The sequence below is a fragment of the Felis catus genome, chromosome E2 (assembly GCF_018350175.1).
Source record: "Felis catus isolate Fca126 chromosome E2, F.catus_Fca126_mat1.0, whole genome shotgun sequence".
Classification (NCBI taxonomy): domain Eukaryota; kingdom Metazoa; phylum Chordata; class Mammalia; order Carnivora; family Felidae; genus Felis; species Felis catus.
This window is the reverse complement of record NC_058382.1, coordinates 1,054,490-1,068,397: the sequence shown is the minus strand read 5'-3', so window position 1 is coordinate 1,068,397 and position 13,908 is coordinate 1,054,490. Positions and strand designations below refer to the sequence as shown.

Genomic DNA, 13,908 nt, shown 5'->3' with positions numbered 1-13,908 from the left:
ACCAATTCTCTACAATCTCTTCAGAGGGAGAGGCAGAGGGAATGAGCCCCAACTCCTAAGAGGCTAGCATAGCCCCAGAACCCAAACCAAACAAAGCTGTGACAACGAAGAAAACTATAGACCCAGTCTCTCATGAAGACAGATGCAAAAATCCTCACCGGGATGCCACCACACACCTGTTAGAGTGAGGAACGGGAATGCTGACGACAGCACATGCCGGTGAGGATAGGGGACACCGTGAACTCTCATTCCTTGCTGGTGACAACAGCACAGCCACTTTGCAAGACGCTTGGGCGGTTTCTTTCAGAACTAAAGTTACTCTTACCATACAACCTGGCAACTGTGCTCCTTCGTATTTACCCAATGGAGTTGAGAACAGGACCACTCGGGGCGCCTGGGTAGCTCAGTTGGTTGAGCTTCCGACTTCAGCTCAGGTCATGATCTCGCGGTCTTTGAGTTCGAGCCCCATGTGGCGCTCTGTGCTGACAGCTCAGATCTCCCTCTCTCTCTGCCCCTCTCCCGTTCATGCTCTGTCTCTCTCGGTCTCGAAAATAAACATTTAAATAAATTAAAGAAAAAAAAAAACAGGGCCACTCAAATATCTGCCAGTAATGGTTTCTAGCATCTTATTCAAAATTGCCAAAACTTGGAAGCAATCAAGATGTCTCCTTAGTGGGTGAATGGATCACATTGATATGTGCAGACAAGGATATTATCTAGTTATGAAAAGCAATACACTATCATGCCATGAAAAGACATGGAGGGATCTTAAAGTGCATATTAAGTGTGTAAGTGAAAACAGACATCTGAAGAGGCTTCATACTGGGGGCGCCTGGGTGGCTGAGTTGATTGAGAGTCTGATTTCAGCTCAGGTCATGATCTCACAGTTTGTGGGTTCAAGCCCCACTGTGAGGCTCTGTGCTGACAGCTCAGAGCCTGGAGCCTGCTTCAGATTCTGTGTCTCACTCTCTTTCTGCCCCTCCCCGTTCACGCACACATGCTCTCTCTCTCTCAAAAATAAATTAAAAAACCATTAAAATAATTAAAGAGGATTCATACTGTAGGATTCCAGCTATAAGGCATTGTGAAAAGGGCAACATTATTGACAGAATAAAGGATCAGTGGTTCCTGGGCAATGTGTGAGCAAGAGAGGGATGGATAGAAGGAATCAGAGAATTTTTAGGGCAGTGAAAATATTCTGTGTGATACTGTGTTATATATTACGAGTTGTTCAGACTCCAATGTACACACCAAGAGTGAACCCTCATATGCACAATGGACTCTGGGTGATAATGATAATCAAAGATAACAAATGTATCACTCTGGTGGGGGACCTTGATAATGGAGGAAAGGCGCTGCGTGTGTGGGGGCAGGGGATACACGGGAAGTGCCTACCCTCCTCCTAATTTTCCTATAAACCTAGAAGTGCTCTAAACAAATTAAAGCTTTTTTTGAAGTTAGTCATGTTTTTAAGTAATCTCTACACTCAGTGTGAGGCTCAAATACAGCAACCTGAAATCTAGCCACGTGCTCTTCCAACTGAGCCAGCCAGGCACCAGCAAAAATACAGTTATGTGTTTGCATTTACTTATTTTGAGAGAAAGAGCACGTGAGCAGGGGAGAGGGACAGAGGGAGAGAATCTTAAGCAGGCTCCACCCCGAGCACGGAGCCGGACGCAAGGCTCAGTCTCACGACAGTGAGGTCATGACTGGAGCCGAAGAGTCAGACAGTTAACTGACTGAGCCACCCAGGTGCCCCTAAAGTTTTTAAATTAAAAACAAAAACAAAAACAAGTAAACATGAAACAAAACGTTGAAGTGAGAGTTAGTAGCCCTGGATTTTACTTCCCATCCTGCAAGTCACTTCCGCTTCTTGGGCCCTAATTTAATTATCTGCAAAGGAAGGAAATGTGCCTTGTGTTTTGTAAGGCTTTTTTGCGTTCCCCCTTCCTGTGGTAATACTAATTGTTTCTACTTTAAAGCTACAGAGAGCTACCTCAATCTTTGCAGGATTTGTCTACTAGATCACACAAAATGGAATAACGCACACATTAATAATGGCCACTTAAAAAGACAAGAAAGTTTTACGTTTTAAATATCTTTTAAACAATTTAATTCAGGCATAACTGTCCTCAACTGCTCATATCTAGAACGTATGTTTTGTCCTTTTCATGCTCACGGTATTAAAAGCTTCCTTCTGTCCTTTTGAGTTTATCCTCCTCACCATATGATATTACTCATAACATGACATATTCTACCCATTATAATGGCATTTCCAAATATATTCCCCAAACGGAGAAGGCTATCATTTTATGGTCATTCTTCACTCATCTACCCCCATCCACTTAGGAGTTTAAATTTGATCCCAGACGTGATGTCGTTACTCACCTAATCCCTTCAGAATGTGTTTCTAAGATGGAAATGCTCTTGTATGACTCCAAAAACTTTATTACACACAATCAAAATATTTGAACCTATGATATATCATTTTAAGTGCTGGGTTTTGTCAGTCAGTTGTGCTCCTTATTTAATGCAGATTGGTTCCAATCAGGATGGAAAATTTAGCCTTAGGCAAGTATTAGGTAAATCTGCAAGGCTTCTAACCTATATGTACCACTGACCATTTGTTAGCTTTTATTGTTCACTTGATAAAGTGCCCGGCCTTTTGTCTATTCGAATTTGCTACAGTGTAGATGCGGCTTCTTGACTCCATGCCCAGCCTCCTCCCGTATTTTGTATTTTGAGTCCAAGAGCTTTGCTCAACATCATGCAACATGAGGGAAACGCACCTATACCAACGTGAGATACTGCTACACGTGTCCCAACTGGGTTCACATTTAAAAAGACTAACCGTACCCACTCCTAGCAGAGATACCAGAGAAATGGAACTCTCATACACTGCTAGTGGGAATACAAGAGGAAGAATCATTTTAGATGACAATCTGGGGTCCCTTAGAGGCCCTACATTCACCCACACGCTGACTCCAGGATTAACACAACAGAGAGGACCCTGTCAGTACGAAGAACTGTATCCAATTTCTGCAGCATTTTTACTTGCAGCAGCTGAACCTGGAAACAAATATCCATTAACAGGCATAAATAAGTAAATAGCGTCGTATCGATAGGACACTCTTCTCAGCGATATAAAAATGAACTGCTTGTACAGGCACCACTGATGAATTCCAAAATAAATGCCACATGAGGGCACCCGAGGAAATGGACTAAAGACTTTAAGACTTCAATCATACAAATTCTAGAAAATGCAAACTCACCTATTAAAATGACAAGTCAATGGCTGCCTCGAGGATGGATTATCAGGGAACACAAATAAATATGGGGGTGTGGGAAGGTTTATGGTCATGATCGATGGCTTCATGGGTTACATGAATGTCAAAACATCAAACTGCATAATTTAATGATGGAAGCTGCATGTCATTTGTACCCGACTGAAGCTTTAACAATAAGGTTCACATTAAAAGTCTGGATTGCCATGAACTACTGGGACCTCATGAAAATAAAAAGCTTCTGCACAGTGAAGGAAACAGTCAGCAAAACTGAAAGGCAACTGACAGAATGGGAGAAGATATTTGGAAATGACATATCAGATAAAGGGTTAGTATCCAAAATCTACAAAGAACTTCTCAAACTCAACACCCACAAAACAAATAATCCAGTGAAAAAATGGGCAAAAGACATGAATAGACGCTTCTCCAAGGAAGACATCCAGATGGCCAACTGACACATGAAAAAATGCTCAACATCACTCATCATCAGGGAAATACAAAGCAAAACCACCATGAGATACCACCTGACACCTGTCAGAATGGCTAACACTAACAACTCAGGCAAGAACAGATGTTGGCGAGGATGCAGAGAAAGAGGATCTCTTTTGCGCTGCTGGTGGGAATGCAAACGGGTGCAGCCACTCTGGAAAACAGTATGGAGGTTCCTCAAAAAAATAAAAATAGAACTACCCTATGACCCAGCAATGGCCCTACTAGGCATTTATCCACGGGATACAGGTGTGCTGTTTCGAAGGGACACATACACCCCATGGTTTATAGCAATCACTATCAACAATAGCCAAAGTATGGAAAGAGCCCAAATGTCCACCGATGGATGAATGGATAAAGAAGATGTGGTGTATATATACAATGGAGTATTACTTGGCAATCAAAAGCAATGAAATCTTGCCATTTGCAACTACGTGGATGAAACTGGAGGGTATTATGCTAAGTGAAATTAGTCAGAGAAAGACAAAAATCATATGAGTTCACTCATATGAGAACTTTAAGAGACAAAACACATGAACATAAGGGAAGGGAAACAAAAATAATATAAAAACAGGGAGGGGGGCAAAACAGAAGAAACTCCTAAATATGGAGAACAAACGGAGGGTTGCTGGAGAGGTTATGGGAGGGGGGATGGGCTAGATGGGTAAGGGGCACTAAGGAATCTACTCCTGAAATCATTGTTGCACTATGTGCTACCTAATTTGGATGTAAATTTTTAAAAATAAAATAAAATTAAAATATAAAGAAGAGGAAAGAAAAGAAAAAAAAAGTCTGGTTGCCTACACTTCAGATATCACGTTGGGCCACCATACTGACTCCACCATGTGTGTCCTCATCAGAAGACATAGGTGTCAGCGGCAGGAAAATTAGGTGAGCAATGAAGGTGTTTCCGTGTCATTCAACAAAGACACTGGCTGGGTCAAAAAGGCCTCACTGTTGAACTAAGAGCTCTCTCCTGTCTCTGTCCTCATTTTGCTGCCATCTGTAACAGACTTTGGTGAACAGCCCAGAGGGGACACAGGAATCCACAAGACCTTGAGATTATTTTTTCTGACAGGCCCTCAGCTACACAAGACAGACCCTTCTGGAGGGCCTGAGATTTTCTGTACCTGCTCATCCTTCAAGGTCATAGTGCCTAAATACTGTGGATGCCCTTTTCAGAGAGGATCACTCCAGTTTGTTGGTCTCCTGCACTCTCTATGAATCCAATTTGTGTCACAGTGATCATGCCCATGGCCCTTATAGGCTTAAAACCAGTGATGCTACCTACAGAATTCAGGACGTCAAGGCCTGTGGCTGTGCTGCCAGGCCTGGGGAACAGATTTCCTTCAAGAGCACCGGGCACTCACTATACCATCAATATCCCTTGTGAACAAGACAACAACTTTATGTTGCTTAGAAGCCCTGAAGGTTGTCCTAACAGCCAACAACTGCCACTCTTCGGGTTGAAACTCTGACCCTACAAGATATCCTGGCATCCAACTATAAATTAGGATCACAGAGCCTTTCAGCCTTCCCTTAAAGTCTTCAAGCAGCCATACAAACTAAACTCTGACTGGAGAGCTACCTTCTGCCGTCACACTGTCCCTTCTAAGGCACACGAATCTGTCCACATGCTCATGCTAGCAAACACAGTTAACTTCATACACGCACACAGTGAATGGAATCCCCACGATTAACAGTGACTTAAACAGTAAGACCTTTATTATGGTACAAACAAGAGCAATGGGAGGGTGACTGCTGGGTTGGTGACTTGGGAGGCTGGGATTTCCATCTCTAGAGCCACGAGGACAATAACAGCCCTGAGACATGCAGTCCACCTTTTCAATGCACCAACAGTCCTCTAGGCCAAAAGTGGGTGAGATCCATGCCCTACCTCCTCAGGGTGGAAAAGTGGGGAAGGAGCAAGTACTTGGGCTGTTCATGGTCATCTGGGACCTGCCCTGACACTGGAGCATGGCCCTGGGCAGGTTCACAAAGTGCACTGCAGCTGCCACATCCCTGGGGTTCCTGTGGATGTTAAGATGTATGAGGTTCAACACAGACAAATGGCACCTTCCGAAAGGCTCTCCTCCAGCGCTGTCACACTGAACACCTAAATGCTGTATACCTGCACATTTCAGGTAGGTCTCCCATTTGAAATTTGTCATCTCCGATGAGGTAAGTCCTTTGGCTAAAGGCTTTCTCACAGTCACTGCATTTCTAAGGCCATTCTTCAGTGTGAGTTCTCTGGAGTGCACCGAGGCTAGACTTCAGTCAGCGCCTTCTCCCATTGGCCACATTCCCGGGCCTTCATCTGAGGTGACATTGTGGTGTTTTAGGAGCTTGGACACGGACGTAAATATTTCCCACCTTCAAAACTCATAAAGCCTTTTTTCTGGTGTGAATATTTGAACAGTCACTGAAATGGAAGACACGTGTAAACGTTTCCCAAATTCACCGTACTCCTCAAGCCCTTACCCGGTGTGCACTTTCCGGTGCTTAATGAGGCTGGAGCTATGGCTAAAGGACTTCCCACATTCGCTGCACTCATAAGGCCTTTCTCCAGTGTGAACTCTCCTGTGCTTAATGAGGCTAGAGTTCTGAGTAAAGGATTTTCCACATTCAGCGCACTCGTAAGGCCTCGATCCAGTGTGTACTCTCTGGTGTTTTAGGAGACTGGAACTGTAAGTAAAGAATTTCCCACATTCGCTGCACTCATAAGGCCTCTCTCCAGTGTGAACTCTCCGATGTTGAAGAAGCGCAGAGCTTTGGCTAAAGGATTTCTCACATTCGCTGCACTTATAAGGCCTTTCTCCGCTGTGGGCCCTTCGGTGTTCGATGAGGCTGGAATTCTGAGTAAAGGATTTTCCGCATTCGCTGCACTCGTAGGGCCTTGATCCTGAGTGAACTCTCTGGTGTTTTATGAGGCTGGAGTGGTAGGTAAAGAACTTCCCGCATTCGCTGCACTCATAAGGCCTCTCTCCAGTGTGCACACTCCGGTGTTGAAGGAGCGCAGAGCTCTCGCTGAAGGACTTCCCGCATTCGCTGCACTCGTACGGCCGTTCTCCAGTGTGAATTCTCCGATGTTTAATGAGGTTGGACTTGTTGCTAAATAATTTCCCACATTCGTCACACTCGTGAGGCCTTGCTCCAGTGTGAACCCTCCGGTGTTGAATGAGGCTGGAGCTTTGCCTAAAGGACTTCCCACATTGCCCACACTCATAAGGCTTTTCCCCAGTGTGCACTCTCCAGTGGTCACTGAGGCTGTAGCTTTTGCTAAAAGATTTCCCACATTCACTGCACATGAAGCATCTCTCTCTGCTGAGGTGTCTCTGGTGACGAACAAGGGTGTGTCTGCAAGTGAGGTCCTTGGCGCTCTCTGCCGAGGTGCACGGAGTTCTCCTTCCGTGAGAGGCCGCCCCGCACTCAGCTCTCCTGTCTGACTTCTCCCTGGTGTGTGTGGCCCGATCCTGGAGGAATCTCGAGCTCGCCAACAAGTCCCTCACAACCTCGCCACAGGAAAAGGGCTTCCCGGACACACAGAATGTGTAGTCCTTCCAAGAAGAGGCTCCGCCCCTGTTGCTCCCGAAGCATTTCTCTCCAGTGCGCTGCTGCTGGTGCGCAAGGTCTGTGTCGAAATACATCTGCTTGTCACGTGCCCCCATCTTGTGCAGTTTCTGTCCACCAGGTGTCGCGTGGTGCTCGGTCGAATGTAAAAGTTCCCTCAAGTCCGGGACACACACCTCACGAGGGGGGGCCTTCTGGGAGGACACAGCCGCCTTGGAAGTCCTGCCCCGTGACACTCCTTGTACAGAAACGCTCTGCTCGGGTGCCTCCTCGTCCCCTGCTCCATGCCAGCAGCCTGAAAGCAGGAAATGCTGGTGAAGCGTGGGCTGACTTTGACGGGAGGGAGGCTAGTACACGAGCTACAAATGTGTGGCCAACAAACCCGGGAACCCATGCACGGGCCTGTCTGCAGGACCACAGAGTTGGTTGAGGTTGAGGATGGGGCTGCTTAGCAGTAGTGGGGTACAAAGAACACTGAGTGAGAGAGGCCTTCTGAGATGAAGGCCAAGCATGTGGCGGGACAGGGAGGAGGCAAAACGTCTACAATTCAGTCCTCTGCAAACAGCTTTCCAAAGGAACTTATAGTGGTGACACCAATGCCGTGCAGAAGGGTGTGTCAAGGCTCAAGGAAACAGGACTGTGACAGGGCAGGTGGTGTTCAGGGACGGCTTAAGAACACGGCCACACCTCATGACAGAATACACAGCGGCCACTGTGCAGAGTGCTGCAGGTGGAGTGGTGAGAAAAACCGGTGCCATGTGGAGCCCAGAGCTGTGACGCTCACCCCGGGCTGGAAGTTAGAGTAGAACTGACAAGTAACAGGGATGACATTCGGCAAAGCACCATAAAAGGGCAAGGAAGGACAGAAATGAAGTACGGCCACTGGCTTCAAAGTACTAGTCAAAGAGAATAGGCTTTGGGGGCAATCTGAACCCAACACTGACGTCGTCTTCCTCCAGGTGCCACTCTGCAGGGCCTGGCTGCCTCTGAGCCATCCTGTGGGTGGGTCACTGGACCTACTGTGAACCACCACAGGCTCCCCGACCCAGCCCCACTCCCACCACGAGCAAGGATATGGCACCTTCGTGATACAGGTACTAAGGAGAAGGAGCGGACAGATGAGTGGCCACCAGCAGCCTAGAACAGCCCAGCGCATGACAGCCTATGGGAAAGAGAACTAAAGAGTCCCCGGACAACTCTGGAAGGGGGTCTCGTGACAACAGCCCATGGTCCGTGGAAGCAGTAACTCTGGCGGAGAAAGCAATTGCGGGCACAGGCAGGCACGGCGAAGCGTCAGCTAGAGAAGGCAGCTGACCTGGAGCATGCAGATGCCTTGCACGTGGACGAAGTCACCCAGGCAGGAAGAGGGTAGTGAAGCTGGTGTCCGTTAGGTCCACCGCGAGACTCCACCCTCTTCCCTGCACGTCAGCAGGAAAGCCGGTCCCACTCCAGGAAGGACGGCAGTGCACAGACCCCAGCCTTACCTACTACAGCACCCACCCGGGGAACTGGGGAAGGAAGCAGTACTCGTGGTCCCAAAGTAAAGACAGACTGCTGCTGGGGACATGGGGAGGGCAGAGACTAGCCCAGGGCACAGGGGTGGGTTTGAGGGTCTTACCCAAGGAGGTTATATGGGCCAAGGTCTCCAGCATCACATCCTGGTACAGACATCTCTGAGCCTCGTCCAGGAGACCCCATTCCTCCCCGGAGAAGTACACGGCCACGTCTTCGAAGGTCACCCTGCCCTGGCATGATGGGGACAGCTGAAACCACAAAAAGCCCCTTTCCCAAGATCCACAATCCCTTCCCCCACCCACCCCTAATCCATGCCCATCCTCCCCCATTCTCCCAACTCAGAGGAGAAACCAGGCCCCAGTGCTGGGAGCCAAGGCGCTCTTCCCTCCTCATGGGCCCACTGATCACAGGGTTCTGCCGACACAAGAGGCACGTGGACAAGTACGTATCCAAGTTGTGGACCTGGCACAGAGGATCCACCCACTCATACCAGGCTATTCTTCTGTGGCGGCCACGGTCACATAAGTCTCAATACCAGGTCCCCAGGCCATCAGGCACATTCCCTCCCTAACTACACACAATGCTGGAAACTGGATCTCACAACCACATGCCTATTGTCAACACCGCCTCACTGTCCCACGCTGCAGGAAGGTCTCCGGCCTCCCCATATGCGACTTGTATTGTAATCACTTCCTCTTCACCCCACTGGTGAGGGCGGGCATCCCATCTTAGGGCAATGGGATGACTAAACACACGGCACCCGACCCCGTACAGAGGAGACGGACAGCACTTTATTACCCACAGGTATTCACCGCCTGGGAGAGGAGGACACTGCACCCAGACGGGCCCAGAGCGTGGTTGTTGTGTTCTGAAAGAGTGAACATGGGGTGCCTGGGTGGCTCAGTCAGGTGAGCGGCCGACTTCGGCTCAGGTCATGATCTCGCGGTCCCTGAGTTCGAGCCCCGCGTCGGGCTCTGTGCTGACAGCTCAGAGTCTGGAGCCTGTTTCAGATTCTGTGTCTCCCTCTCTCTGACCCTCCCCTGTTCATGCTCTGTCCCTCCCTGTCTCAAAAATAAATAAAAAACGTTAAAAAAAATTAAAAAAAAGAAAAAAGAGCGAACAACCAGGAGCCGGAGGATGAAGGCTTCATTGGATAGAGAGGGTGGGGTGCCTCCTGCTTTGTCAGAGGACGTGATTGGCCTGTCTGAGTCACTCCACGGGCTGGCAGGGAACTGAAACCCACACGAGGGGCTAAGCAGCACACGCACCTTCGAGGAGAAGGCTGTGTGGCCCGGAAACCTCACCGGCAGCAGAAGAGGGAGGAGGAGAACGTCCACTAGGCCAAGTGAGTCCCTCTGCCTTTCAGCACACAGAGACAGGGCATCACAGGGGTCTTCGCTCTAGGCCTCACACCACAGTGAGCACCAGCTTCCAGAGTGTGCTCGGTAGAGACAAACAGGATCCAACGCCACTCTAGACCTGTCGTGGTTTCCACTAGTGGTGGCAGCCCCAAGATCCTTCTGTGCAGGCCACCCTGCCTCAGACCGGCAGGACCTAGTGTCTGTCACAGGTGACCAGGTCAGCAGGTCACAGGCGACCTTACCCTCCAGCATGAACGAACCCTCCCCCCTCGCCCCGGCTGCACCACCGTCCTCACACATCCTGGCAGAGTTCGCAGAGTGGAGAAGCTCCACAGGCTCAGGCCTGACTGTCGTCCTCCTGCTCTTGTCACTCCTCAGCCTCTGCATCCCTCTCACGTCTACTCTTCTGCCAAACCGTGGCCGCCTGCCCGCGCATCCTGTCCCCACACACTCTCCCTTCATGGCCATTACATCCCTCATCTCTCAAGTCACACCATCACCCAAGTATGGGGCCCGAACTCCCTTTCTCCCCCCTTCTTCCTGGCACCATAATCGCTCTACCAGCAGAACCAGAAGACTGCTCCTCGCAGATGTGACCCCCAGCTCACTCGCCTGGGCCCACACAGCAGCCACATACTTTTAGAGGTCTCCCGAACCCCTCCCCAGATTTCCGGAGCTGTGTGTTGCTGCCTACTTAATGCGTCCACTCAGTGCTCCCAAAACATCTCCTGCCCGCACATCACTCAGACTACCAGCTTCCTCATCTCCGTTGGCTGAGCTTCATCCCCATGTCCATGTGAACAAAACCCTGGAAGTATCCCTGAATCCTCGTTTCACCCCGTGATAGGGTGAAACATTAGAAAATAGAGTTGTCACTTCTTAAAACACACATCCCGACTCCAACGACCTGTAAGCCAGGGCCCTGCTCCAATAACCCTCACGGAGACTATGACAGTAGCCTCCTCCCTGAACCCGCAGTCTACACTTCATGCTATAGCGGGGTGGATCCCATGAGGCCCTTGGTAATGTCACGTCCCTGCTCACATCCAAGCTTCCCATTCCCACCACAAGAGACACCCAACTTCTCAGGCAGTCGTCGGGTCCTGACTCCTGTGCCCCCGCTCCTTGTTCCCAACCGAAACAAAGGGACCGCTCGTTTCCTGAATAGTTCCGGCTGGGTGTTAACTCCAGCGTGTGCACACCTCGCTACCAGGTCCTGGGACAACCGTCCCCACACCGATTATCACAAACGGAAACACCTTCGTGTAACTCCTGGCACGGGCCTGGGGTTTCTCCAGGGTCTCCAGACCCCAAACTTGCGGAATGGCACTTAAAAAAAGAGTCCCGGGGACACAACAATCCAGGACAAGGGGGTGGGGGTCGGGGCCCCGCCCACCTGGTCGCGTCGGTTCCAAAAACGCCCCTGCAGCCCCGGGAAATGGGGGCGTGTCCAGCCGTGGATGCGGGAGGCCACGGCGGGTTCCAGGGATCAAGGCTCCCCGAACTCTTGCCGGCTCTGAAGACTACAACTCGACTCGGCTGGCAGTTCAGCCTCTGTGCCTCAGTGCTCTGCACCGCCCCTCACCACGTGCCCCTCCCCTGCAGCCGGCTCCCGCACCCCGTCACGCCGGCGCTGAGACACCGGGCCCCCGCCCGCGAGCGCCTTCCCGGCCCGGACACCGGACCTGGGCCGCAGGGACGCGAGCAGGCGCCCCGCGTTCGGGCCTCGAGGGTCTGGGTGGGGGAGGGCGGGGAGGTTCCTTGGGGCCGCGCGGTTACCTCAGCCGGGTCCCTGGGCGCGGCCACCGCCATCGGACTCTGTGGGTGGGCGGTGGTCACCCGGGCGGGCGGTCCCTGTCCCTCTCGGGTCGGGGTAGCCCGGGAGACGTGGCGACCCCGACCCTTAACGGTTCAGCAGGGTTGGCGCCTCCTCTCGCACCTTCTCGGTCCCGTTATGTCAGTGTGGAAGCGGAACTCCGGAACCTGTTACCAGGTGAGCAAAACTAAGAGCGCCAACATGGCCCCTCTCAGGAGACAGTCGCCACGTGCCGCCCCTCGGTATTGTCTACACGGAAGTCTCTCCTCTAGCTCTCACTGGAGGACGACGCAGCCCCTCGGCTCAGGGCTTTCTGGATCAAGTCGTCTCCACAATTCCGTTGAGGCGGACAGGGGCCTCTTGCAGTAAGGAGCCAAGGTCTGCTTGGAGGGACGAAGGGAAAAGGCACACACGGGTAGGCTCCCCTCCCGTTTGACAGAATGTAACCATGTACGTGTGCATGGCTCTCTGCCGCTGATCACCCAAGTGCTTGCAGACTTATTTCAGACCCAGAAAAGGGCAGCATGCTCCCTGAGGCTGAGAATATTGTTGGTGATGCTCCCAAAGGCTACAAAGCAAAGAAACACATTGTTCTATTGAGTGTTTTAGACACAAAATGTGTCCACGCCTAGTGGAAAGTAGTAAACAGTATCTTATTTCAGTTCAATTGTGTGCCCTCCAGAGCATTAAGTTCCCTTGGTCAAGAGAGAAAATACTCCAGATTGTGCCACATTAGTAAAGATAAGAGGAAGGATGTTGAGCCGCCAGAATCCCAAGTACACAGATGTGACTGTCTCTCGTTGCATAGTATTTAGTTAAGACACTGTACACTTTTTTTTTTTTTACTAGATCCAGGCCTTGGCAGGAACGAGAATTCTTTTTAGTTGGTTTGGCAAGAATCTCCCCTCCTGAATATCTGATCACCATTGATACCTGATTAAATTTCCTCAATCCTCGGCATCACACAGGTGATCTCTCATTTTAGTGACCTGCTTACAGCTAGTATCTTTTAGGTCAGTTTAGGAGGAATTTCCCTAATCTAGTGATTTTTTTTAATGTTTATTTTATTTTTGAGACGGAGAGAGACAGAGCATGAACGGGGGAGGGTCAGAGAGAGAGGGAGACACAGAATCTGAACAGGCTACAGCTCTGAGCCATCAGCACAGAGCCCGACGCGGGGCTCAAACTCACGGACCACGAGATCATGACCTGAGCCAAAGTCGGGCGCTTAATCGACTGAGCCACCAAGGCGCCCCTTAATCTAGTGATTTTCTATCACTCACCCTCCCACAGACACCTGAACCATGCTCTTTGGCATAAATACCAACTTAAAAAAAAATGTGAAGTTGAGTCCAATCTCTCTTGCCTTTACTGCAAGTTCCCATTGTCCCTACACCTGTGGGAATTGTCTGACTGAAGTTTATGTTACTGTTTCAACAAGTGTCTGAATAATTCTTTAACAGATCTGTGTATTCCCAAGAAAGCATCTCTCCTGCCTGTAGAATCAACTGTTCTGTCCCATTCACTGAGAAACACTTTTATCCACTTCATATGTCTTATTTGATATCCTGAATACATTCACTTCCTTTTAGGAGTCTAACATCAATCTCAAACAGAGATCCATGAGACAAAATGCTACTTTGATTTGGTACAGTGGCTGCAGTATTCCAAGCTGGAGCTTGTATGCAAAGCTTGTATGCACTATCCACCTGAAGATACTGGGAGTATCTTAAATCCGTGATTTCACTGCTGAAAAGTGTTATCATATCTTTTGTGATGCGAGGACTGTTTTGATTGAAGAATTGATATGATCTCAGGAGAACATTTATAAAATTCAAATTACAAAGAGCTATTATTAATGTGTGTGTAGTGA

The 13,908-nt window shown here is 49.6% G+C and overlaps 2 protein-coding genes across 5 annotated transcripts in view; one reads left to right on the top strand and one right to left on the bottom strand.

The window, feature by feature from the left end:
* The window catches only part of LOC111556192 (zinc finger protein 551-like), a 33,408-nt gene extending 21,182 nt beyond the window's left edge, over positions 1-12,226 (top strand). The window contains exon 3 of the mRNA XM_045047314.1: positions 9,663-12,226. Coding sequence (XP_044903249.1) covers positions 9,663-9,730 — 68 coding nt within the window. The 3' untranslated portion in view covers positions 9,731-12,226. The remainder of the gene's footprint in view (positions 1-9,662) is intronic.
* Positions 5,470-12,137, bottom strand: LOC105261204 (zinc finger protein 154-like). 4 transcript variants are annotated; one of them, XM_011289507.4, is made up of 3 exons: positions 11,999-12,137; positions 8,962-9,088; positions 5,470-7,638 (listed from the first exon to the last, which is right to left on the bottom strand). In XM_011289507.4, the coding sequence occupies exons 1-3, from the start codon at positions 12,029-12,031 to the stop codon at positions 6,251-6,253; spliced, it is 1,548 nt and encodes a 515-aa protein (XP_011287809.3). In that variant the 5' UTR covers positions 12,032-12,137; the 3' UTR covers positions 5,470-6,250. The 4 variants fall into 4 exon arrangements, with proteins under 4 accessions (XP_011287809.3, XP_044903253.1, XP_044903251.1 ...); XM_045047318.1 differs by having other exon boundaries at positions 8,962-9,083; positions 11,999-12,136; XM_045047316.1 differs by having other exon boundaries at positions 8,962-9,106; positions 11,999-12,127.
* Positions 12,227-13,908: the final 1,682 nt, after the last annotated feature.

Bases quoted from the DNA above. Each gene is read 5' to 3' on its own strand.
- LOC105261204 (XM_045047315.1), bottom strand. From the start codon at position 9,187: ATGGGGGAGGATGGGCATGGATTAGGGGTGGGTGGGGGAAGGGATTGT. The intron at 7,639-8,961 runs GTAAGACCCTCA...TCCTGCTTTCAG, and splicing joins GGCCCATATAACCTCCTTGG to GCTGCTGGCATGGAGCAGGG.